The 17,718-nt window shown below is 43.5% G+C and overlaps 1 protein-coding gene across 1 annotated transcript in view; it reads right to left on the bottom strand.

The window, feature by feature from the left end:
• The window catches only part of WASHC2A (WASH complex subunit 2A), a 67,684-nt gene that overhangs the window by 33,399 nt on the left and 16,567 nt on the right, over window positions 1–17,718 (bottom strand). The window contains 10 exon segments of the mRNA XM_066348197.1: window positions 2,237–2,338; window positions 3,311–3,397; window positions 4,482–4,606; window positions 5,970–6,143; window positions 6,528–6,587; window positions 7,578–7,635; window positions 8,102–8,220; window positions 12,595–12,663; window positions 13,303–13,384; window positions 13,981–14,088. Coding sequence (XP_066204294.1) covers window positions 2,237–2,338; window positions 3,311–3,397; window positions 4,482–4,606; window positions 5,970–6,143; window positions 6,528–6,587; window positions 7,578–7,635; window positions 8,102–8,220; window positions 12,595–12,663; window positions 13,303–13,384; window positions 13,981–14,088 — 984 coding nt within the window.

The raw sequence follows: 17,718 nt of genomic DNA, 5'->3' as shown, positions 1-17,718 counted from the left end.
ACCACAATCGCTAGCCACGACTGCTCCACGTCTAGCAGCGCAAGCACTGCCCGGCTGGGCACTCGACAGTGCGGACCAGCTTCCAGCAGCACTACCATCTCCGCGTGCACCATTTCAACTGTTATCCCAGACTCGGTACAGCAATTTGTGTTTTGTGTCTTGGATATTTTTCATCAAACCCCTCCCAAGATGTCTACCAAGAGGAAATTGTCTTTGCAAATATTAAACCAGTTGTACTGGTAATGCAGTGTTTTACTTAAACCTGACGAATGTAAAAATAAGAAACAAAATGGTGTCGAGATGATACAAACGGCATAAAATGAACAAAGAAAATTATGATATATAACAATAATGAGCCTGACCAGGCGGTGGCGCAGTGGATAGAGCGTCGGACTGGGATGCTGAGGACCCAGGTTCGAGACCCCGAGGTTGCCAGCTTGAGCGCAGCTCATCTGGTTTGAGCAAAAGCTAACCAGCTTGGACCAACAGTCGCTGGCTCAAGCAATGGGTTACTCGGTCTGCTGAAGGCCCGCAGTCAAGGCACATATGAGAAAGCAATCAATGAACAACTAAGGTGTCGCAATGCGCAACGAAAAACTAATGATTGATGCTTCTCATCTCTCTGTTCCTGTCTGTCTCTGTCTATCCCTCACTCTGACTCTCTCTCTGTCTCTGTAAATAAAATAAAATAAAATAAAAAAATAAAAAAAAAAAAACAATAATGAAAGAAAATTATGATAAAATATGACTTAAAGATTTTTATAACATCATTTCACAGTACTGTACATACAGTATAGCCTACTCAACTTACGACCAAATCATGTTACGACCGGTCTGTCGGAACCAATCGTGGTCGTAAGTCGAGCACTAGCTGTATAGAATTGGGCACCTGAAACCTGTATAATTACATTAACAGTGTCAGCCCAATAAATTCAATTTAAAAATGTTTTCTTAAAAAAGGTACTTTTATTTAAATTAGAATAACAAAACCATCAGAGGGCCTGAGCCAGAGTCAGACTGAGAAACCCCCTTATCAGTGTCCCACAGCAGATGGACAGGCCTGAATGTGAACACTTGATAAAAGGGGCCTTGAGAGAGGGCATGAGGGTGGGAAGGGCCAGAAGAAATATGTACTGGCATCCAATGGGGAGACTGGTGACAAAAGCTAGCATTTACAATACATCTACTACATGCCAGGCTCTGTACCAAAGGCTGTCCATTAGCTGTTTTAGCTGTCACAATGACCCTAACATGCTATTAAGCCATGAGATTCAGAAAGGGTAAGTTATTTGGCCAAGGTTCTTATTTGCAAGTGGTAGAGTTAGGCTGTGAAAGTGGAGGTCTGATGCCAAAGCCCAGAGCTCAGTCACCACACAGTGTGCGTGAGAATGAAGGTCTTCTCTGCTTTCTCCCCTATTTCTCTCCCCCATTTTGCTCTCATACCCAAGGTGGAAAAAAAGTGAGGTGTGGACATGGCGGCCTTCTCCTGTTACTCCCCCTTTATCTAACACAGATCCAGCCTCTAAAAAGTATGTCTTTTTTTTTTTTTTTTTTTTTTTTTTGTATTTTTCTGAAGCTGGAAACGGGGAGAGACAGTCAGACTCCCGCATGCGCCCGACCGGGATCCACCCTGCACGCCCACCAGGGGCGACGCTCTGCCCACCAGGGGCAACGCTCTGCCCACCAGGGGGCGATGCTCTGCCCCTCCGGGGCGTCGCTCTGCCGTGACCAGAGCCACTCTAGCACCTGGGGCAGAGGCCAAGGAGCCATCCCCAGTGCCCGGGCCATCTTTGCTCCAATGGAGCCTTGGCTGCGGGAGGGGAAGAGAGAGACAGAGAGGAGGGGGGGGGGGTGGAGAAGCAAATGGGCACTTCTCCTATGTGCCCTGGCCGGGAATCGAACTCAGGTTCCCCGCACGCCAGGCCGACGCTCTACCGCTGAGCCAACCGGCCAGGGCCTAAAAAGTATTTCTTAAAGGGAAATATTTTAAGTGAAAATCTGCAAAGCCTTCCATAAGAGCTGGGTCAAGAATCTAATGTCCTGCCCTCTGTATAGCTAAGAGAACTTAAGGAAGGAGTCACTGAAATAAAAACTGAAATATTTTTGTTACATAAGCCTTAGATGGCTTGACTGCTTCACCACCACCTTATCCTACTGACTGAACATCTGGCTAAAAGGCTACATAAGCAAGTTTTCTACTAAGCAAAAACTTGATCATCTTGTGCTGCACGTTTACCTCTTCATCTTCATCATCGAAAAGCAAGACTGATGTGGGGAGTTTGCTAGGCAGTAAAGGAGCATCTTTTGACTTAGTCACATGTTGAGAAGAGAACAACTCCTGTTGAATCAAGATTAAAGTTCCTGGTTAACAGAGATACAACATGAAAGATAATAACATGGTGGCTATCATGACTCTTCTGAGAGCTGGTGTCACTCCATGGAAAAGGGATTTCCAGGACGGTGCCTGGAGCAATGGGGCTGTCCACAAACCAGTGCCCGCTGCACACTGGGACCAGTCACAGGAGAAAACCTGTGCTAGGATGCTGACACTCCATCACTAAGCCCACTTTTTAATTCTTTTTTTTTTTTTTTTTTTTTTCCTGAAGCTGGAAACAGGGAGAGACAGTCTGACAGACTCCCGCATGCGCCCGACCAGGATCCACCCGGCACGCCCACCAGGGGCGAAGCTCTGCCCACCAGGGGGCGATGCTCTGCCCATCCTGGGTGTCGCCATGTTGCGACCAGAGCCACTCTAGCGCCTGAGGCAGAGGCCACAGAGCCATCCCCAGCGCCCGGGCCATTTTTGCTCCAATGGAGCCTCGGCTGCGGGAGGGGAAGAGAGAGACAGAGAGGAAAGCGCGGCGGAGGGGTGGAGAAGCAAATGGGCGCTTCTCCTGTGTGCCCTGGCCGGGAATCGAACCCGGGTCCTCCGCACGCTAGGCCGACGCTCTACCGCTGAGCCAACCGGCCAGGGCCCACTAAGCCCACTTTTTAATGAGACTGCCAAAAAAATTAGTGTGGATTTCCATTCTGGTACAAGTGCCTCATCAAACTGAGGACCAACCAGTGGCCGACAATGCGAGCACCCTGCAGAGTGTGTCCCTCCCAGAGACTCAATAGCCATAAGTCAGCAGTAAGAACTGCACACACACTGCTGTCTAAGACCATGTGTTCTCACGAGATTTCAAAGAAGAACTAAAGAACATAATGAAAATTCTGGTACCTCTATTGAGAAAATCCTGATTCAGAAGTAGTACCTAATGTTATATCCATGGATTAATTCCAAAAACTAAAAAAAAGAATTCCTTACCTCAACATCTTCCTCATCTGAAAATAAACCTTTGTGAGGCTTTGTTTCCGACACGAGCTTAATATTATTACTGGAAGGTAGAGTAACCTTGTTGGGGGAAAAAAAAGAGTTAATAAACAAGATACCTGAAAATGAGAGTTTATTCAGAGATTCATACAAAAATAGTGAGTCTCTGCTAGAATATGGCACCAGGCCACATGCCAGGGGAATAAAAACACATGGACTGTGAACACGTACCAGGTTCAGACAAAGAACTAACTTAAAATGAGAATTAGCATAAGAATTCCAAAATTTGTATAAGTTAGAAAAGAGGAAAGAAATAGTCCCTTGATACATAAATTTCTCAGGACAGACAAGACACAGACAGCAAAAACAAGAACATCCTAGGCAGAGCAAACGGTGGTAGAAGACAACAGCAAGGGAAAAGCAGTGGGCACACATGGGGCATCAGAGAGCAGGTCAGGCTGCCCATCTCATAAAGTGCACAAAGGGATGTGCACAGTTGGAGGCAGCACAGGAAGGTGGGCCACCCTAGGGGCTGCCAGGTTCCGAGTGCTGGGACTAGGTGGTGGGCAGTGGGAAGGTCAGGGTTTCACAGTGGAGACACGACACGAGGTGTGCTTTAGAAAAATCAAGGGGTACAGGACAGCCAAGGGAAGAGAAAGCAGCAGAAGAGCTTCAAGACTGACAGGGACACATTGCACTGGCCAAACAGGTCAATAACACAATCTATGAGCATCGAGAAAAAGAAAAACAGAAACAAAGCTCATGGATTATAACACGTAAATAGAAAATCCACAATCCTATAATGATATTAAAAAAAAAACAGGAAAGGAGGAGAAAAGGCTCTTCTGTTCAGAAGAATACCAGCTAACACAGGCAGAAAAAAAGTGCAATAGTTAGAAAAACAATATTTTGCACCCCACAACACGCTAACTGGTTCAGGTAAAGATCATCAACAGATATTACAACAGCTGGGTAGGGCAGATCCCAACAGCCGCTAAATCTGGTTGGTAGTTTCGTGGGCGTGCGCTGCACTCTTCTTCTAACCTTGTGTGTCTAAATTCTTCCCTGCACACTGACAGGAAACCATGCTTCCCCTCTGTGCTGCAGATGAATTAACCAGACGCCCCAAATCCACACTCCTGTGTTCAATACCCCTCCTGCTCACCTTTTTTTCTGCTCTCGCTTTATTTTCCTCTGTCTGATTCACAGCAGCTTCTGGCAAAGCTGCTTTTTCTTTGAACAGGTCACCTTCCTCCTCATCAAAGATACTGGCAATGGGTTTGATTTTGTCTTTAAAAAGATACCAAAGCATAGAATTACATTAAGGTGAAAAAAAAAAATCTGCCATAAAATTCAAAGATTAAAAATTCTTCTCTCCCAAACAGTAAATTTAGAAAAGTATGTTATTTCTTGACTAGTTATCAAGAAATGTTAAGTGGACTAGATTGAAATTTTTCGAAGAACACAACAGCAGCTCAAAAGAAACACAGGACAGATGGTCTAACCATCTGGTTGCACCCTGATCCAAGCAACAGCCTCCTAGAGTAGCTTGGATTGGAATAAAAGATAAAGAGACCTAAAAAAGAAAGACCATTTAAGAATCAATCATTCGCCCTGGCAGGCTGGCTCAGTAGTAGAGCGTCGACCTGGCACATGGATGCCCCAGGTTTGATTCCTGGTCAGGATACACAGAAAAGGCTTCTCCCACCATCCCTCTCCCCCTTTTATCGCTCCTCTCTCTCTTTGTCCCCTCCTACAGACACGGCTAGGTTGGTTCAATCGCAATGGCCTCAGGCACTGAGGATGGCTCTCTGGAGCTTCCATCTCAGGCACTAAAAATAGCTCAGTTATAAGCATGGCCCAGATGGGCAGAGCATTGGCCCCAGACAGGATTGCCAGGTGGATCCCGGTTGGGGAGCATGTGAGGGTCTGTATCTACCCTACCCTCACTTTAAATAATTAATTAACTAACTAATTACTGCATACAGACATACATAGAAATAAAATTTTCTCTGTAGCCTGACCAGGCGGCAGCGCAGTAGACAGGACATCAACTTGGGATGCTGAGGACCCTCGTTCAAAACCCCGCAGTCACCAGCTTGAGCGCAGGCTCACCCGCCTTGAGCATGGGGTCACTGGCTTGAGTGTGGGATCATAGACATGATCCCATGGTTACTGGCTTGAGCCCAAAGGTCACTGGCTTAAAGCCTAAGGTTACTGGCTCAGCTGGAGCTCCCCAGTCAAGGCACATATGAGAAACAACTAAGGTGCTGCAATTATGAGCTGATACTTCTCATCTCTCTCCCTTCTTGCCTGTCTGATCCTGTCTGTCACTCTCACTAAAAATAAACAAAAAAATTTTTTTCTCTGTAATTCCAAAGGTGAGAACTAAAATTCTTGAGCAATTACAAGGGGCCAGATTTCGCTCTAATGAAGAATTCTTAGCAAATAGTTTTCAAAGCGGAAAAGATCAGTTCATAACATAGAGCTCTCCAAGGTACCTATAACTACACAAGCAGAGATGAGACACCTCTACGACAGAAATGCTTCAGAAGGGGTTCTGGTACAAGAGATATGAACTAGAGAAGTTTTATGTCCTTTTAGGTCAATATTATTTTCCTGGCAAAATTACTGTATAGGCTAGAACAGGTACCCGTCTTGGAGGGTTTGCTACTGGATGCTGCAAAAAAGTCATCGTCATCATCGTCATCATCAAAGAGGCCAATGGGTGCCGGCAGGTGCAGGCTTTTCCCTGGGGTGGGCTGCTTGGGCTTCTGGGGCTCCTGTGGTGATGGAGCAGAGCTTGCACCAAACATACAGCTGTCCCCTGTGGGCAGAGAAGCAAGGCAGTGGGCTGTGAGCAAGTGTGGGTGGGCCTCCTGCTGGCTTTATGGGAAAAAACCACTACCATGCACCAAGAATTTTTAGTCTCAGTTCATCCATAAAACACAGTAACAAGACCAATAACCTCCATCCTTTCCTGCTGCAGAATGTAATGCAGAATCACTGGTTGCTCCAATACAAAAAGGTCCAAAGTCACCGACTTCTAACAGAATCTGAGCTCCCCCAGTACATGAGCCCCTTCTGTGAGCTTTCCCAGGCCTACTGAAGCCCCTCCTACTCTCCAGCCTGCCCTCGGAAAATGACAATGTTAAAAATGGCAAAATAATTCTTATTTAGTTTTTAAAAAACAAATGCTACAATATGATACCTAAAAACACAGAAACTGCTCCTGCTGGGATTTTCTTTCCGGATTTGAAGGATGAAGACACTAAAACAAGAAAGAAAAGGATAACTACTTCAACAAACAAAATAACTGCCCTTGTTAAATGCACCTCCCTAAGATATGTGCGTCACATAATACAAAACTAGTAAGAGATCTTTTAAAACTTTTCCTAAACGAGTAATTTTAAAATTCCTTAGTATCTTCTCTACCAGGTAATAACTTTTTTCTTAGTACTAATGCAACCACCGCTGTAACTCCCATGGAAAATCATGTGACTCTGGGCAGACAAGAGCAGCACAGTTGGCTGGAGAGGCCAAGGAGCATGCAGAGCACAGTGAGGGGAGGGGCAGAGCAAGCCAAGCTCCTCCACAGTGCTCATTCCTGTTCCTGAGAATGAACAAGTTAAAAAAACAACAACACATTCAGACATCAGTGAAAAATGAAGACAATAACAGGAAAGACAGAAACTAGGCAAGTCACTGATGCCAAAAAGTGGAGAGCAGGAACCATATGACCACCAAGGCAGCACTGTAGAAACTCCAAAATCTGACAACTAGTGGCCCAGAGAGAACAAGTTGCTTAAAATAACTAATTCCCAATTCCCAAGAATTGCCACAGACCTGCAAGAATAAAATTTTAAGTTTTTCATTTTTTATGTGTGCCTTTATGATGATGCACTTTGGACTGGGAATTACTGATCTCAATTTACACGCAGAATTTTAGAACTGTTTCTTTTAATTAAATTGATTAAATGAAAATGTCCTCACTACTGCTAGTTATTTTTTCTGTAACTTTTTACGAGTTCTCTAAGAGGCAAAACTGTAATGTGGGTTTACAGAGTACTCTTTCCTTTTTCCAAGACAAGAATTAGTGCAAATAAACTACTTTTAACTAGACCAAGTGAAACACAACAGTTTCCTACCTAACAAAACAGCAAGGTTTAGGAACAACTTCAGGGATTCCATCTCCTAGCACGAAGTAAACAGTTTTGGAAATCTTCACAAAGAAACACGGTCAGCCTCAATCCAAGCTTACCCTCATTAGCAGGTGCTTGAGCTTCCTGATTCTGAGGGGCTTCCATGAAGAGGTCGCTCTGGTGGTAAAACAGTAGAGGACTCAAAACTCAAAAAAGCAGTGAAAAGGGGAAAGCAGTGAAAGTTGCATTTGAGGCTTTCTAAAGAAAAGTACCTTGCAAAGTTTAAACATTTATGTATAATGTTCTGCCAGAAAACCAGTTTCAAAGTGAAGACTACAGCAAAATCAGACCCTTAAGTAAGTCAGGTCTGTCCAAAAATTAAATAAACATGGAAGAAGACAACATATAAGGTAAGAAACTGCCTCAAGTAAATTATTCATTATTACACTCTCACAACCTCACCCTACCTTAAAAAGGGCACCAGGATACAATCCTTTTCTCTTTGTAATTCTTAGTTCACAATCTCCCCAAATATAAAAGCAGAAACAGCTTCCAGATAAGAAGCCATTTTCCTACCAAAGGAACAAAGTGTGTTTTCTTCAATGACACAGCTGCGGAGAGCTTCAGGCTACCCATGACTCACCTCTTCATCCTCATCATCAAACAGTCCCTTCCCTCCACTGAACAGGCCCCCTCTCGAGCCAAATGGTGAGAAGTCTTCATCGGTCAGCTTGGGGGGTATGAACAAGTTATCGTCTTCATCTAACAAACAGAAATACATGTTCTTCAGGGAGAGTTAACAATGGGGTTGGAACTCAAATTCCAGAGGTTAGCCTTCGTAACTTCTCCAAAACTAGCACAAAGCTTACCTAACGATATGTAACCAGGGGTATTTCAATGCCAGCAGCACCAAGCTCATTAAGCAGCCCTCTAACATTCCCTCCATCTCCCTTCAAAGGCTCTCTGGGCTCCAACCCTCGAGTCTGTAAATGTCAGCAGCGGGTGAATTCCACACATGATCCCCTTCATCTAGATCTATTTCCTCTGGAGCAAGTATATCTTTGAATTGTCATTCAAGACCCATTCTACCAAGAATTTAGAGAAAAGGGCAGACTAACAAAGAGATTTTCTAATGGCACAAACACAAGTGGGAATGTAATGAACTTGACTGTTTAATATGAAAAAGCCTGATATATTTTTTATTGAAAAAAATGCTAGAGATCCCTAGTTTTTATACTTCTACAGAATTCCACAAAGACAGCTATTGATCGCTATAAAATCTAAAAATTCAAATCTTCACACCATTTCCCCCTACATCCACCTCTCCTCCAAGCACCTAAAAGCATGCTTTTAAATGCTCTGAGAACATGGAGAGACAGTTCCCATTTGTCAAGCATTTAAAGGTACTTCATAAATTACGTAAGTTAGTGGTTTTCAACTTATCATAGATTCTATAATCATTGGGTTTATGATCTTCCTGTAACATCAGGGTAGTTAACTCTTTCGCAGACCAGCATGAAATTTCTTGTGGTCCAGCACTGGTACACAGACTAGCAGTGAAAACCACTGATGTAAGTGATAATCAGGAGTTAACAGCCACTACACAAAACTGAATTGGATGATGTCAGAGGAATGGTGCCATGGTCTCTCCCCTTGAAGTTTCAAAAATTTGAACAATTATAATTCAACAAAGGGTCCCTACTCAACACACAAACATGTCTGAGAGAACTGTGCGCTAAAACATCTGAAGGTGGAAGAGCAGAGTATAAAACGTGGAAGCTGGAAAGGAGAGCAGAGAGAGACAGGGAAACAAGCTCAGAACTGGGAGTCCAGAGCTCACTGCAGGTCTCAACCCAAAGAGGGGAAAATCAGGCTGCTGCTGGCACTCACTTCAGCAGGGAGGAGCAGAGGGACACAGTGAGCACTCCTGCAGAAGTGGCCAGTACGCACTGCAGCTGAGCCCACTGCCCTGGGCAGAGACAAAGCATACTGCTGCTGGCACTCCCTTCAGCAGGGAGGAGCAGAGGGACACAGTGAGCACTCCTGCAGAAGTGGCCAGCATGCACTGCAGCTGAGCCCACTGCCCTGGGCAGAGACAAAGCATACTGTTGCAGCCTCTGTTGTCTGGCAATTGCCATTCCAGTCAGAGAAGCAAAGCTACAGACCCAGGCTGCTGATTCTCGCCCCCCTCCCCCGCCCCAAGCCTGTCTCCCCTCAACCCCCGGGGCCCATCTCCTCTCGCCACCCTGGGGCCTGACTCCCCTTGGCCTCTTCGAGCTAGCAGCACGCCCCAGAAGAAGCTGTAGCAGTGTGTCAGGGTGGAGACAGCATTGTCTGCAAACCAGAGAACTTGTTCTACAGAAAGATTTCTCTCCCCAAGGAACATGCACACTCTGCGACAAACCCCAAGGTTGTAGAGACACAGAGGAGAGGTCATTGAGGTCTGCCTGTCACTAATACTAGGAAAGCAAAGCAACAAAGGCAGAGCCAACCTCCCCCAGCTCACCCCACATCCACACAAAGCAACTCCACTACCAGCAGCATCTGTCAGCAGGGGACAGCACTGAAATTTCACATATACTGCTCACAAAAATTAGAGGATATTTCAAAAACCAATATAAAGCTATAAAATATCCCCTAATTTTGTGAACAGTGTATTTGGAGCCCCATCACCCCCATCACCCACCACATTCCCTCCAGCAGGGCTGGTCCACTGAAATGGAGGAAACCTGAACACAGTAGAGACGTCCACCTTCCCGGGAGCACAGGCTATTTCCCCATTACCCCACAGAGATCTGAAAAGCCACAGCAGTGCAAAAGAACTAAGAAATCTTTGCTTCAGTGCCTCCTACTGGCAAACAATAGAAAGACTTCTTACAAATCTACCACAGAAGTGCTACTTATACACAGATGCCTATACAGAGAAGGAATTCATCAAATTCCATGAATAACCAAGATAACAAGAAAGCTAGTAAGAAAATTAAAATTCTCCAGAAAATAAACTTAAAGACAGAAAAATATGTAACTTAAATGACAGAAAATCAAAACTGAAGGTCGAAAAAGACTTAATGAGTTAAAAGAAAACACAGGCAGTTTAATGATCTCAAAAATAAAATCAATGAACAAAACAAGTACTTTGTAAATCGACTAAAACTTTAAAAAAGAACCAAATAGATATTCTGGAGATGAAAAACTCAGTAGGAGAAATAAAAAATGAACCAGTGAGCTTAGGAAATAGGGCTGACCAATGGAGGAAAGAATTTAGTGATACCTAAGATAGAAATTAAGAAATGATGCAGAGGAAAGAAAAGATAGACTTGAGAAAAAAATTAAAAAAAAAAATGCTGACTGGTCGGTGGCACAGTGGATAGAGCATCAGACTGGGATGCGGAGGACCCAATTCAAGACCCTGAGGTTGCCAGCTTGAGCATGGGCCCATCTGGTTTGAACAAAGCTCACCAGCTTGGACCCAAGGTCGCTGGCTCAAGCAAAGGGTTACTCGGTCTGCTGAAGGCTCACGGTCAAAGCACATATGAGAAAGTAATCAATGAACAACTAAGGTGTCACAAGGAAAAACTGATGATTGATACTTCTCATCTCTCTGTGTTCCTGTCTGTCTGTCCCTGTCTATCCCTCTCTCTCTCTCTCTGTCTCTGTTAAAAAAAAAAAAAAAAAAAAAAAAAAAAAAAGACAAAAAAATATAAAAGAAATGAAAGAACTCTTTGACTCCAGAATGACTGGTAGTGGTGCAGTGAATAGAGCGTTGACCTGGAACACTGAGGTCCCAGAACTGAAACCCTGAAGTCACTGGCTTAAGCACAAGCTTGTCTGGCCTGAGCACAGGCTCACCAGCTTGAGCTTGGGATCACAGACATAACCCTATGGTCGCTGGCATGAATCCCAAGGTCGCCGGCATGACCTAGGGGTCACTGGCTCAGCTGGAACTTCTCATCCCTCTCCCTTCCTGTCTCTCGTCTCTCTCTAAAAAAAGAAGGAATAGAGTTACCATATGACTTGGGAACCTCTCTTCGGTTATCTATACGAAAATTTTGAAAACATTTATTCTCAAAGATATATGCACCCTCATGTTTATTGCAGCATTATTCCGGAAGTCAACAAATGGAGACAATCAAAGTGTCCTTCAATAGATGATAAGATAAAGAAGATGTGTTATAGCCCTGGCCAGTTGGCTCAATGGTAGAGCATCAGCCCAGCATGTGGAAGTCCCAGGTTCAATTCCCGACCAAGGCACACAGTAGAAGTGCCAATCTGATTCTCCACCCTCTCTTTCCTCTCTATTTCTCTCTACCCCTCCTGCAGCCAAGGCTCCACTGGAGCAAAGTTGGCCCGGATACTGAGTATGGCTTCAACACCCCAGATGGGCAGAGTATCGCCCCCTTGTGAGCTTACCGGGTGGAGCCCGGTTGGGCGCATGCGGGAGTTTGTCTCTCTGCCTCTCCACTTCTCACTTCAGAAAAATACAAAAAAGTTTAAAAAATAAAAAAAGATGTGGTACAGTCTGACCATGTGGTGGCACAGAGGAAAGAGCAATGGCCTGGGACCCCCCCTATCAAGGCACATATGAGAAGCAGTCAATGAATAGCAAAGGTGTTGCAACTACGAGTTGATGCTTTTCAACTCTCTCCCTTCCTGTCTCTCTCTCTCACTAAAAAAAAAGATGTGGTACATATATCCAATGGAACTAGTAGTGTTCAGCTATGAGAAAAGATGAAATACTATCATTAGCAACATGGATGGATCTTAAGAATATCAATGTAAGCAAAATAAGTCAGACAGAAAAATTAAGAACCATATAATTTCATTCATATGTGGGATATAAAACTGAAAGCAACAAATGAACAAACAGACCAAAAACTCATAGACTCAAACAACAGTGTGGTGGTCAGAGTAAGGGGGTGTGGAAGTAGTAAAGGGTAAAGGGGGCCATAGATATGGTGACAAAAGGTTTGACTTTGAATGAGGGGCATACAATGCAATAGACAAATGATGTACCATAGAGCTGCACACTTGAAACCTATATGATCTTATTAACCAATTTCACCGCATTAAATGTAATCAAAAATAAAATAAAGAAGACCATTTAGTTTTAAAAAACAATTCAGGGAAAAGGCCTACTGTCTGAGGGAGTTCTCCTTTCCTTCTTCTCTCTCAGTGTCATCTGAGGTTTTGCTTCTGGAAATAAGGCTTGAAGAATATGAGAATATGTTAGTTTTAACTATATTCAGTCTATGCTTAGCATTTATCTGATTTTTTACATGCATGTCTGCCATCTCATGCCTCCTAAGCTCACAGCAAGCCATTCAACTTTGCATCTCAGCTCTACCTGAGCACTTCAGCAGGCACTCAAAACTGCCTCTTTTTAAGAAAAAAGCTTCAAGTTACCTAACAGGGAAATATGCATATCAGGCTGCACCTGCTGAAAGAATTATCGTGTGTGTGTGTGTGTGTGTGTGTGTGTGTGTGTGTGTGTACACAAAGAAATCACCAAACACTCAATATTGTACATTTTTCATTTAGCCAAGCTATAGAAGTAAATATTAAGCCAGGGATTCTTAATCTGGGGCCTATTTCTTTTTGAGGTATCCATTAATCCCCTGTAAACCAAATATACAATGTTATATAAATTTATATATGTGCATTTTTCACGGGAGTCCACAGTGTTCAGTTATCAGAGTCGATAGACCAAAAAAATAAGACATACAATGTAGGACTCTTTCACCCTGAACTGTTTAAACAGGGCACTCTGCTCCCAGTGATGCCCAGCAAGGGGCCCAGCACTTCTCCATCCACTGAGTTAACTCATCTCAGGGGCTGGGGGCATACCTCTCTGTTTCTCCTCCATCTGGCTTGTGGCATCTCCTTTGATCCGAGCAGCCAGCTCATCGGCAAAGGACGTGATTCTTTTCTACAGGCAGAAGAGATCGAAAGAATCATTTTCTTATAACATACAAACCAGTGCGGTTTACTTTTGAATACCTAACCAAATTCTGTAAATAATGGTAAAGTAATTGAAATGATGAGAAGGCAGTGTTCAACTAAGTGAATTTAAACATATGTACCACCTGAGAAACCACAGGACTTGGGTTCCTTCAAGGGAGGGCTCCATAACCAGTTTTTACAGTCAACAATTTATTTTAACTTTAAATAGCTTTTATTTTTCAATCACAGTTGACATACAGTATTATATTAGTTTCAGGTATACAACCATGATAGAAAACTACCATGAAGTCCTTGGTGTGAGGGGAAAGGGAAGAATATTAGGGTCCTAAAACTCTGTAACTGAATATATTTTGAATTATCTGACTTGTAAAAATTGTAACATCTGAAACAGAAACTGATGCTTGCAAGGCAACCTGGGATGCTCAACCATTATTTTCAAAAGTGTAAATGAAAATACAAATATGATATAAAATAATAGTTACAAATAATAAGCAATAAAAAGAATGTTTTAGGTATCACTCTTAAACCTTGCCAAGAGGTACCAACTATATTCTTTCTTACAGGTCTAGTATTTTCTTCAACATCCTCATTATCTTCCTCCTCCTTCTCAGAGTCAGCGAAAATGTCACAACCGTCATCATCTTCTTCATCACTCATTTGTACAGTGTGCTAAGAGTACAAACCACCAGATTAGAACTATTAGATAAGACATCAAGCTAAAAAGGAGATACTACTACTTAGCCTTTAGGCAAATGGTAACTGTTCAAACACAGCAAAAGCTATGATTTATTTTTTTACACAAGATTTATTTTTAGTGCAATAGTAAAACAAAATGTTAAAAATATCCATAACTAGAGAAATGATTAAACTATCATCTTAATAAGAATATTAACAGTTTAAAAAATAAGCTATTGCTAGATAATCCAATTCTATTTCTTCTTAAAGAAGTGAGTAGCAGGTTCAGGCTGGGAGGGGCCAACAGTACCCTCTGTAGAAGTTTTTTAGCTGATGAGGCCCTGGTCTTAGGGAAGAAGATTGACAGTCTTCCACTGGAGCTGATTTGTGACCCTACCCCCAGAAAGTGGCTAAGCTCTTTGTCTGGACCCAACAACAGGCTCCAAAAAACCCACACCTTGAATGTCTGAGCTCTAAGCTTCTTACCCTTCCACCTGTGGGACCGAGCCCAGTGGGGCAGGATATATGGGACTTGGGCTGGCTTACTGTGACACTCAACCTTGTCCAGTGTGTGTGAACCGCTATGCAGGTGCTGACCACAGAGCATAATTTGCCTCAGCTGCATTTGGTGCCTGACAATCTTTCTATTTGAATATGCTACTAGTGATACTAGTTGGGTCCTGCTATGATGATGACTGCAGCTAGTAACTGAATGTGCTGGTTCTGGACCTATTAGGATGGAACCTGGTGCAGACCAGTGTAAGACACTGCCTGTGACTGGCCCTCAGCAACCTTTTTGGAGCTAGAAGCAAACCAGAGTTTGTGACTGCCTCTGCTGGGCTTAGGTGCACATGGAAGGATCAAGCCACACACGTAGGCAGGCTTTTACCAGCTCCAGACCTGAAGAGAGGTCAGCAAAAGACTCAAAGCTGCCTGGACCTTGAAAAAACCTCTGGTAGAGTATCGAGGCTGGGCTAGTCAGGCTTCAGGAAAGATGATGGGTGTGGCTCCCATCCCAGGGAATCCCATCCTGAATTATTATTATTTTTTTTTGTATTTTTCTGAAGCTGGAAATGGGGAGGCAGTCAGACAGACTCCCGCATGCGCCCGACCGGGATCCACCCGGCACGCCCACCAGGGGGCGATGCTCTGCCCATCCAGGGCGTTGCTCTGTTGCGACCAGAGCCACTCTAGCGCCTGAGGCAGAGGCCATGGAGCCATCACCAGCGCCCGGGCCATCTTTTGCTCCAATGGAGCCTTGGCTGCGGGAGGGGAAGAAAGAGACAGAGAGGAAGGAGAGGGGGAGGGGTGGAGAAGCAGATGGGCGCCTCTCCTGTGTGCCCTGGCCCGGAATCGAACCCGGGACTCCTGCACGCCAGGCTGACGCTCTACCACTGAGCCAACCGGCCAGGGCCCCCATCCTGAATTTTTTTCTCAGACCTTAGTAGGCTTTGGCCACTAGGAATCTGGTTGGTGTCTGAAAATCAGAGATTTGGTTTGCGCTCAATAAGGATAGTTCCTACTGAATCTCCTGTGCGGCAGAAGCACCAGTCATACCCTCAGGAAAGGAGGGGGGAAAGCTCTGGCCTCAATGCCAGACAATCGAGTCACTGGCACCCCTGAGTCTTTTCAGACCCCTGCTTCCTGGCCAAGACTGCTTACTTCTCAGCAAGGCCCAAAGTCCATAGGGTGGGGCAAGAGATTCCTGAGGGTAGGGCAGTTGCTTTTCCTCAGGCTGATGTCTTAACAAGGAGATTGTTCCACCCAGGAAAGATGGCCACTGTGGTACTACTGCAGGGGTAGTCAACCTTTTTATACCTACCGCCCACTTTTGTATCTCTGTTACTAGTAACATTTTCTAACCGCCCACCAGTTCCACAGTAATAGTGATTTATAAAGTAGGGAATACTTTATAAAATTTATAAAGCAGAGTTACAGCAAGTTAAAGCATATAATAATAATTACTTACCAAGTATTTTATGTCGGATTTTCGCTAAGTTTGGCAGAAAAAAAAATCTTTATAAAACAACTTACTATAGTTAAATCTATGTTTTTATTTATACTTTGGTTGCTCTGCTACCGCCCACTATAAAAGCTGGAACGCCCACTAGTGGGCGGTAGGGACCAGGTTGACTACCACTAGAGAATGACTCAGCAGAGGGGTCTTGGTGGCTGTTCCCCCACCAAGTCTCTCCCTGCATCTGCCAATCTCCCACTCTCTTCTCACAATCCCAGTCTACTCAGCCCTCCCTCCACTGGAGCCCAGGGTAAGTGACTGTGAAGGAGATTTTCTGCGTTGACCCTTTAAGACAGTGCCTGCGTCTCTGAGATCTCACGTCTCTTTTCACCACCAAACACTATGTGGGCACTTTTTCTAGGCTCTGGTGCTCTAGGCTGGGGCACCTGGCTTGGGGCTTAGGACCCTAACCTCTCACAGCAAACCTCCCTGCAGCTGACATGTCCCTCCGAAAACTCAGCTGCCACTCATGGGAGCAGGGACAGCCCTTTTCATTCTCTGCCCTTCCCAACAGTCTCCATGTGGCTTCTGCTAGGACTTCTTGGTTATGAGACACCTCTTTATTTAGTCCCGAGTTGGTTTTTCAGGGTAGTTGTTCTTAAATTTAGTTATAACGCCAACTTGGTCCTGGGAGGAGGTGAGTGGAACGTCCACCTACTCCGTTGCCATCTTAGATCTCTCCGTGAAGCAGGCACTCCCCATTCTCCCCTCTCCTCAGCCCTGGCAATCATCAATTGGCTGGCTGACTTTCTCAAACTAAGTTTTATCTAATTTTTACAAAAGCAGCCACTCATATGTATGATTTTTAAAAAATTGTTAATGTTTAAATCAATAAACTGTGCCAGGCACTATATTAAAATCTTTAGAACTCTGAGGTTAGCTGTGGCACACAAGACCAGTCTATCTTTAAGAATACAAACAAATGGTTAAGCCAATCACTATATTGTATTGTTTTAAAAATTGTCTGAATTTATACCTATTAATAGTAAATTCCACAGAAAGAAATGTAGATTATTAAAATTATAGAGACCAGAAATATTTGTGAATACCACTGTGAAAATACAAGTACCAATAAAAAAGTGCTAAATCCTTCATTGGATAGTTGAAAATTTTTATGAAAAAAAAATATTCCAGTTAGTGATAAATGCAAATTGGAACAATCTCTATATTATGGTAACAATCTCAGTGCTGATGAGATTGCAGGAAAATTGTTATGCAAGGTCCGTAATTGAGAATATCCATCAAACAATAAATATCAAGAGCCTTTAACATAACTCTACACTCCCTAATGACTAAGGAACAGTACACATAAGCAAAGGACTTTTATGTATGAAAACACTGAATATATCATTATCTCAAAAATAAAATTTTGAAAATAAACTATTTTCCATATACATTTAGAAACAGCATCATATATTAGCGTGCTTTAAAATATAGATGTTTACAAAGCAGATTACAAAGATTATTTAAAATGACAAAGACAATGAAGTATCTGTATTAACATAAAATAGCAGAAAATAAACTATGTATATATTATAAAAAGAATATATCCTTAGAAAGAAACACAAAAAACATGACAGTGATACTAAAACAGTAAGATTAGAAAA

This window comes from Saccopteryx leptura, chromosome 9, assembly GCF_036850995.1.
Source record: "Saccopteryx leptura isolate mSacLep1 chromosome 9, mSacLep1_pri_phased_curated, whole genome shotgun sequence".
NCBI lineage: Eukaryota > Metazoa > Chordata > Mammalia > Chiroptera > Emballonuridae > Saccopteryx > Saccopteryx leptura.
Note: the sequence above shows the minus strand (reverse complement) of the source record. Positions and strands in the feature narration are given on the sequence as shown.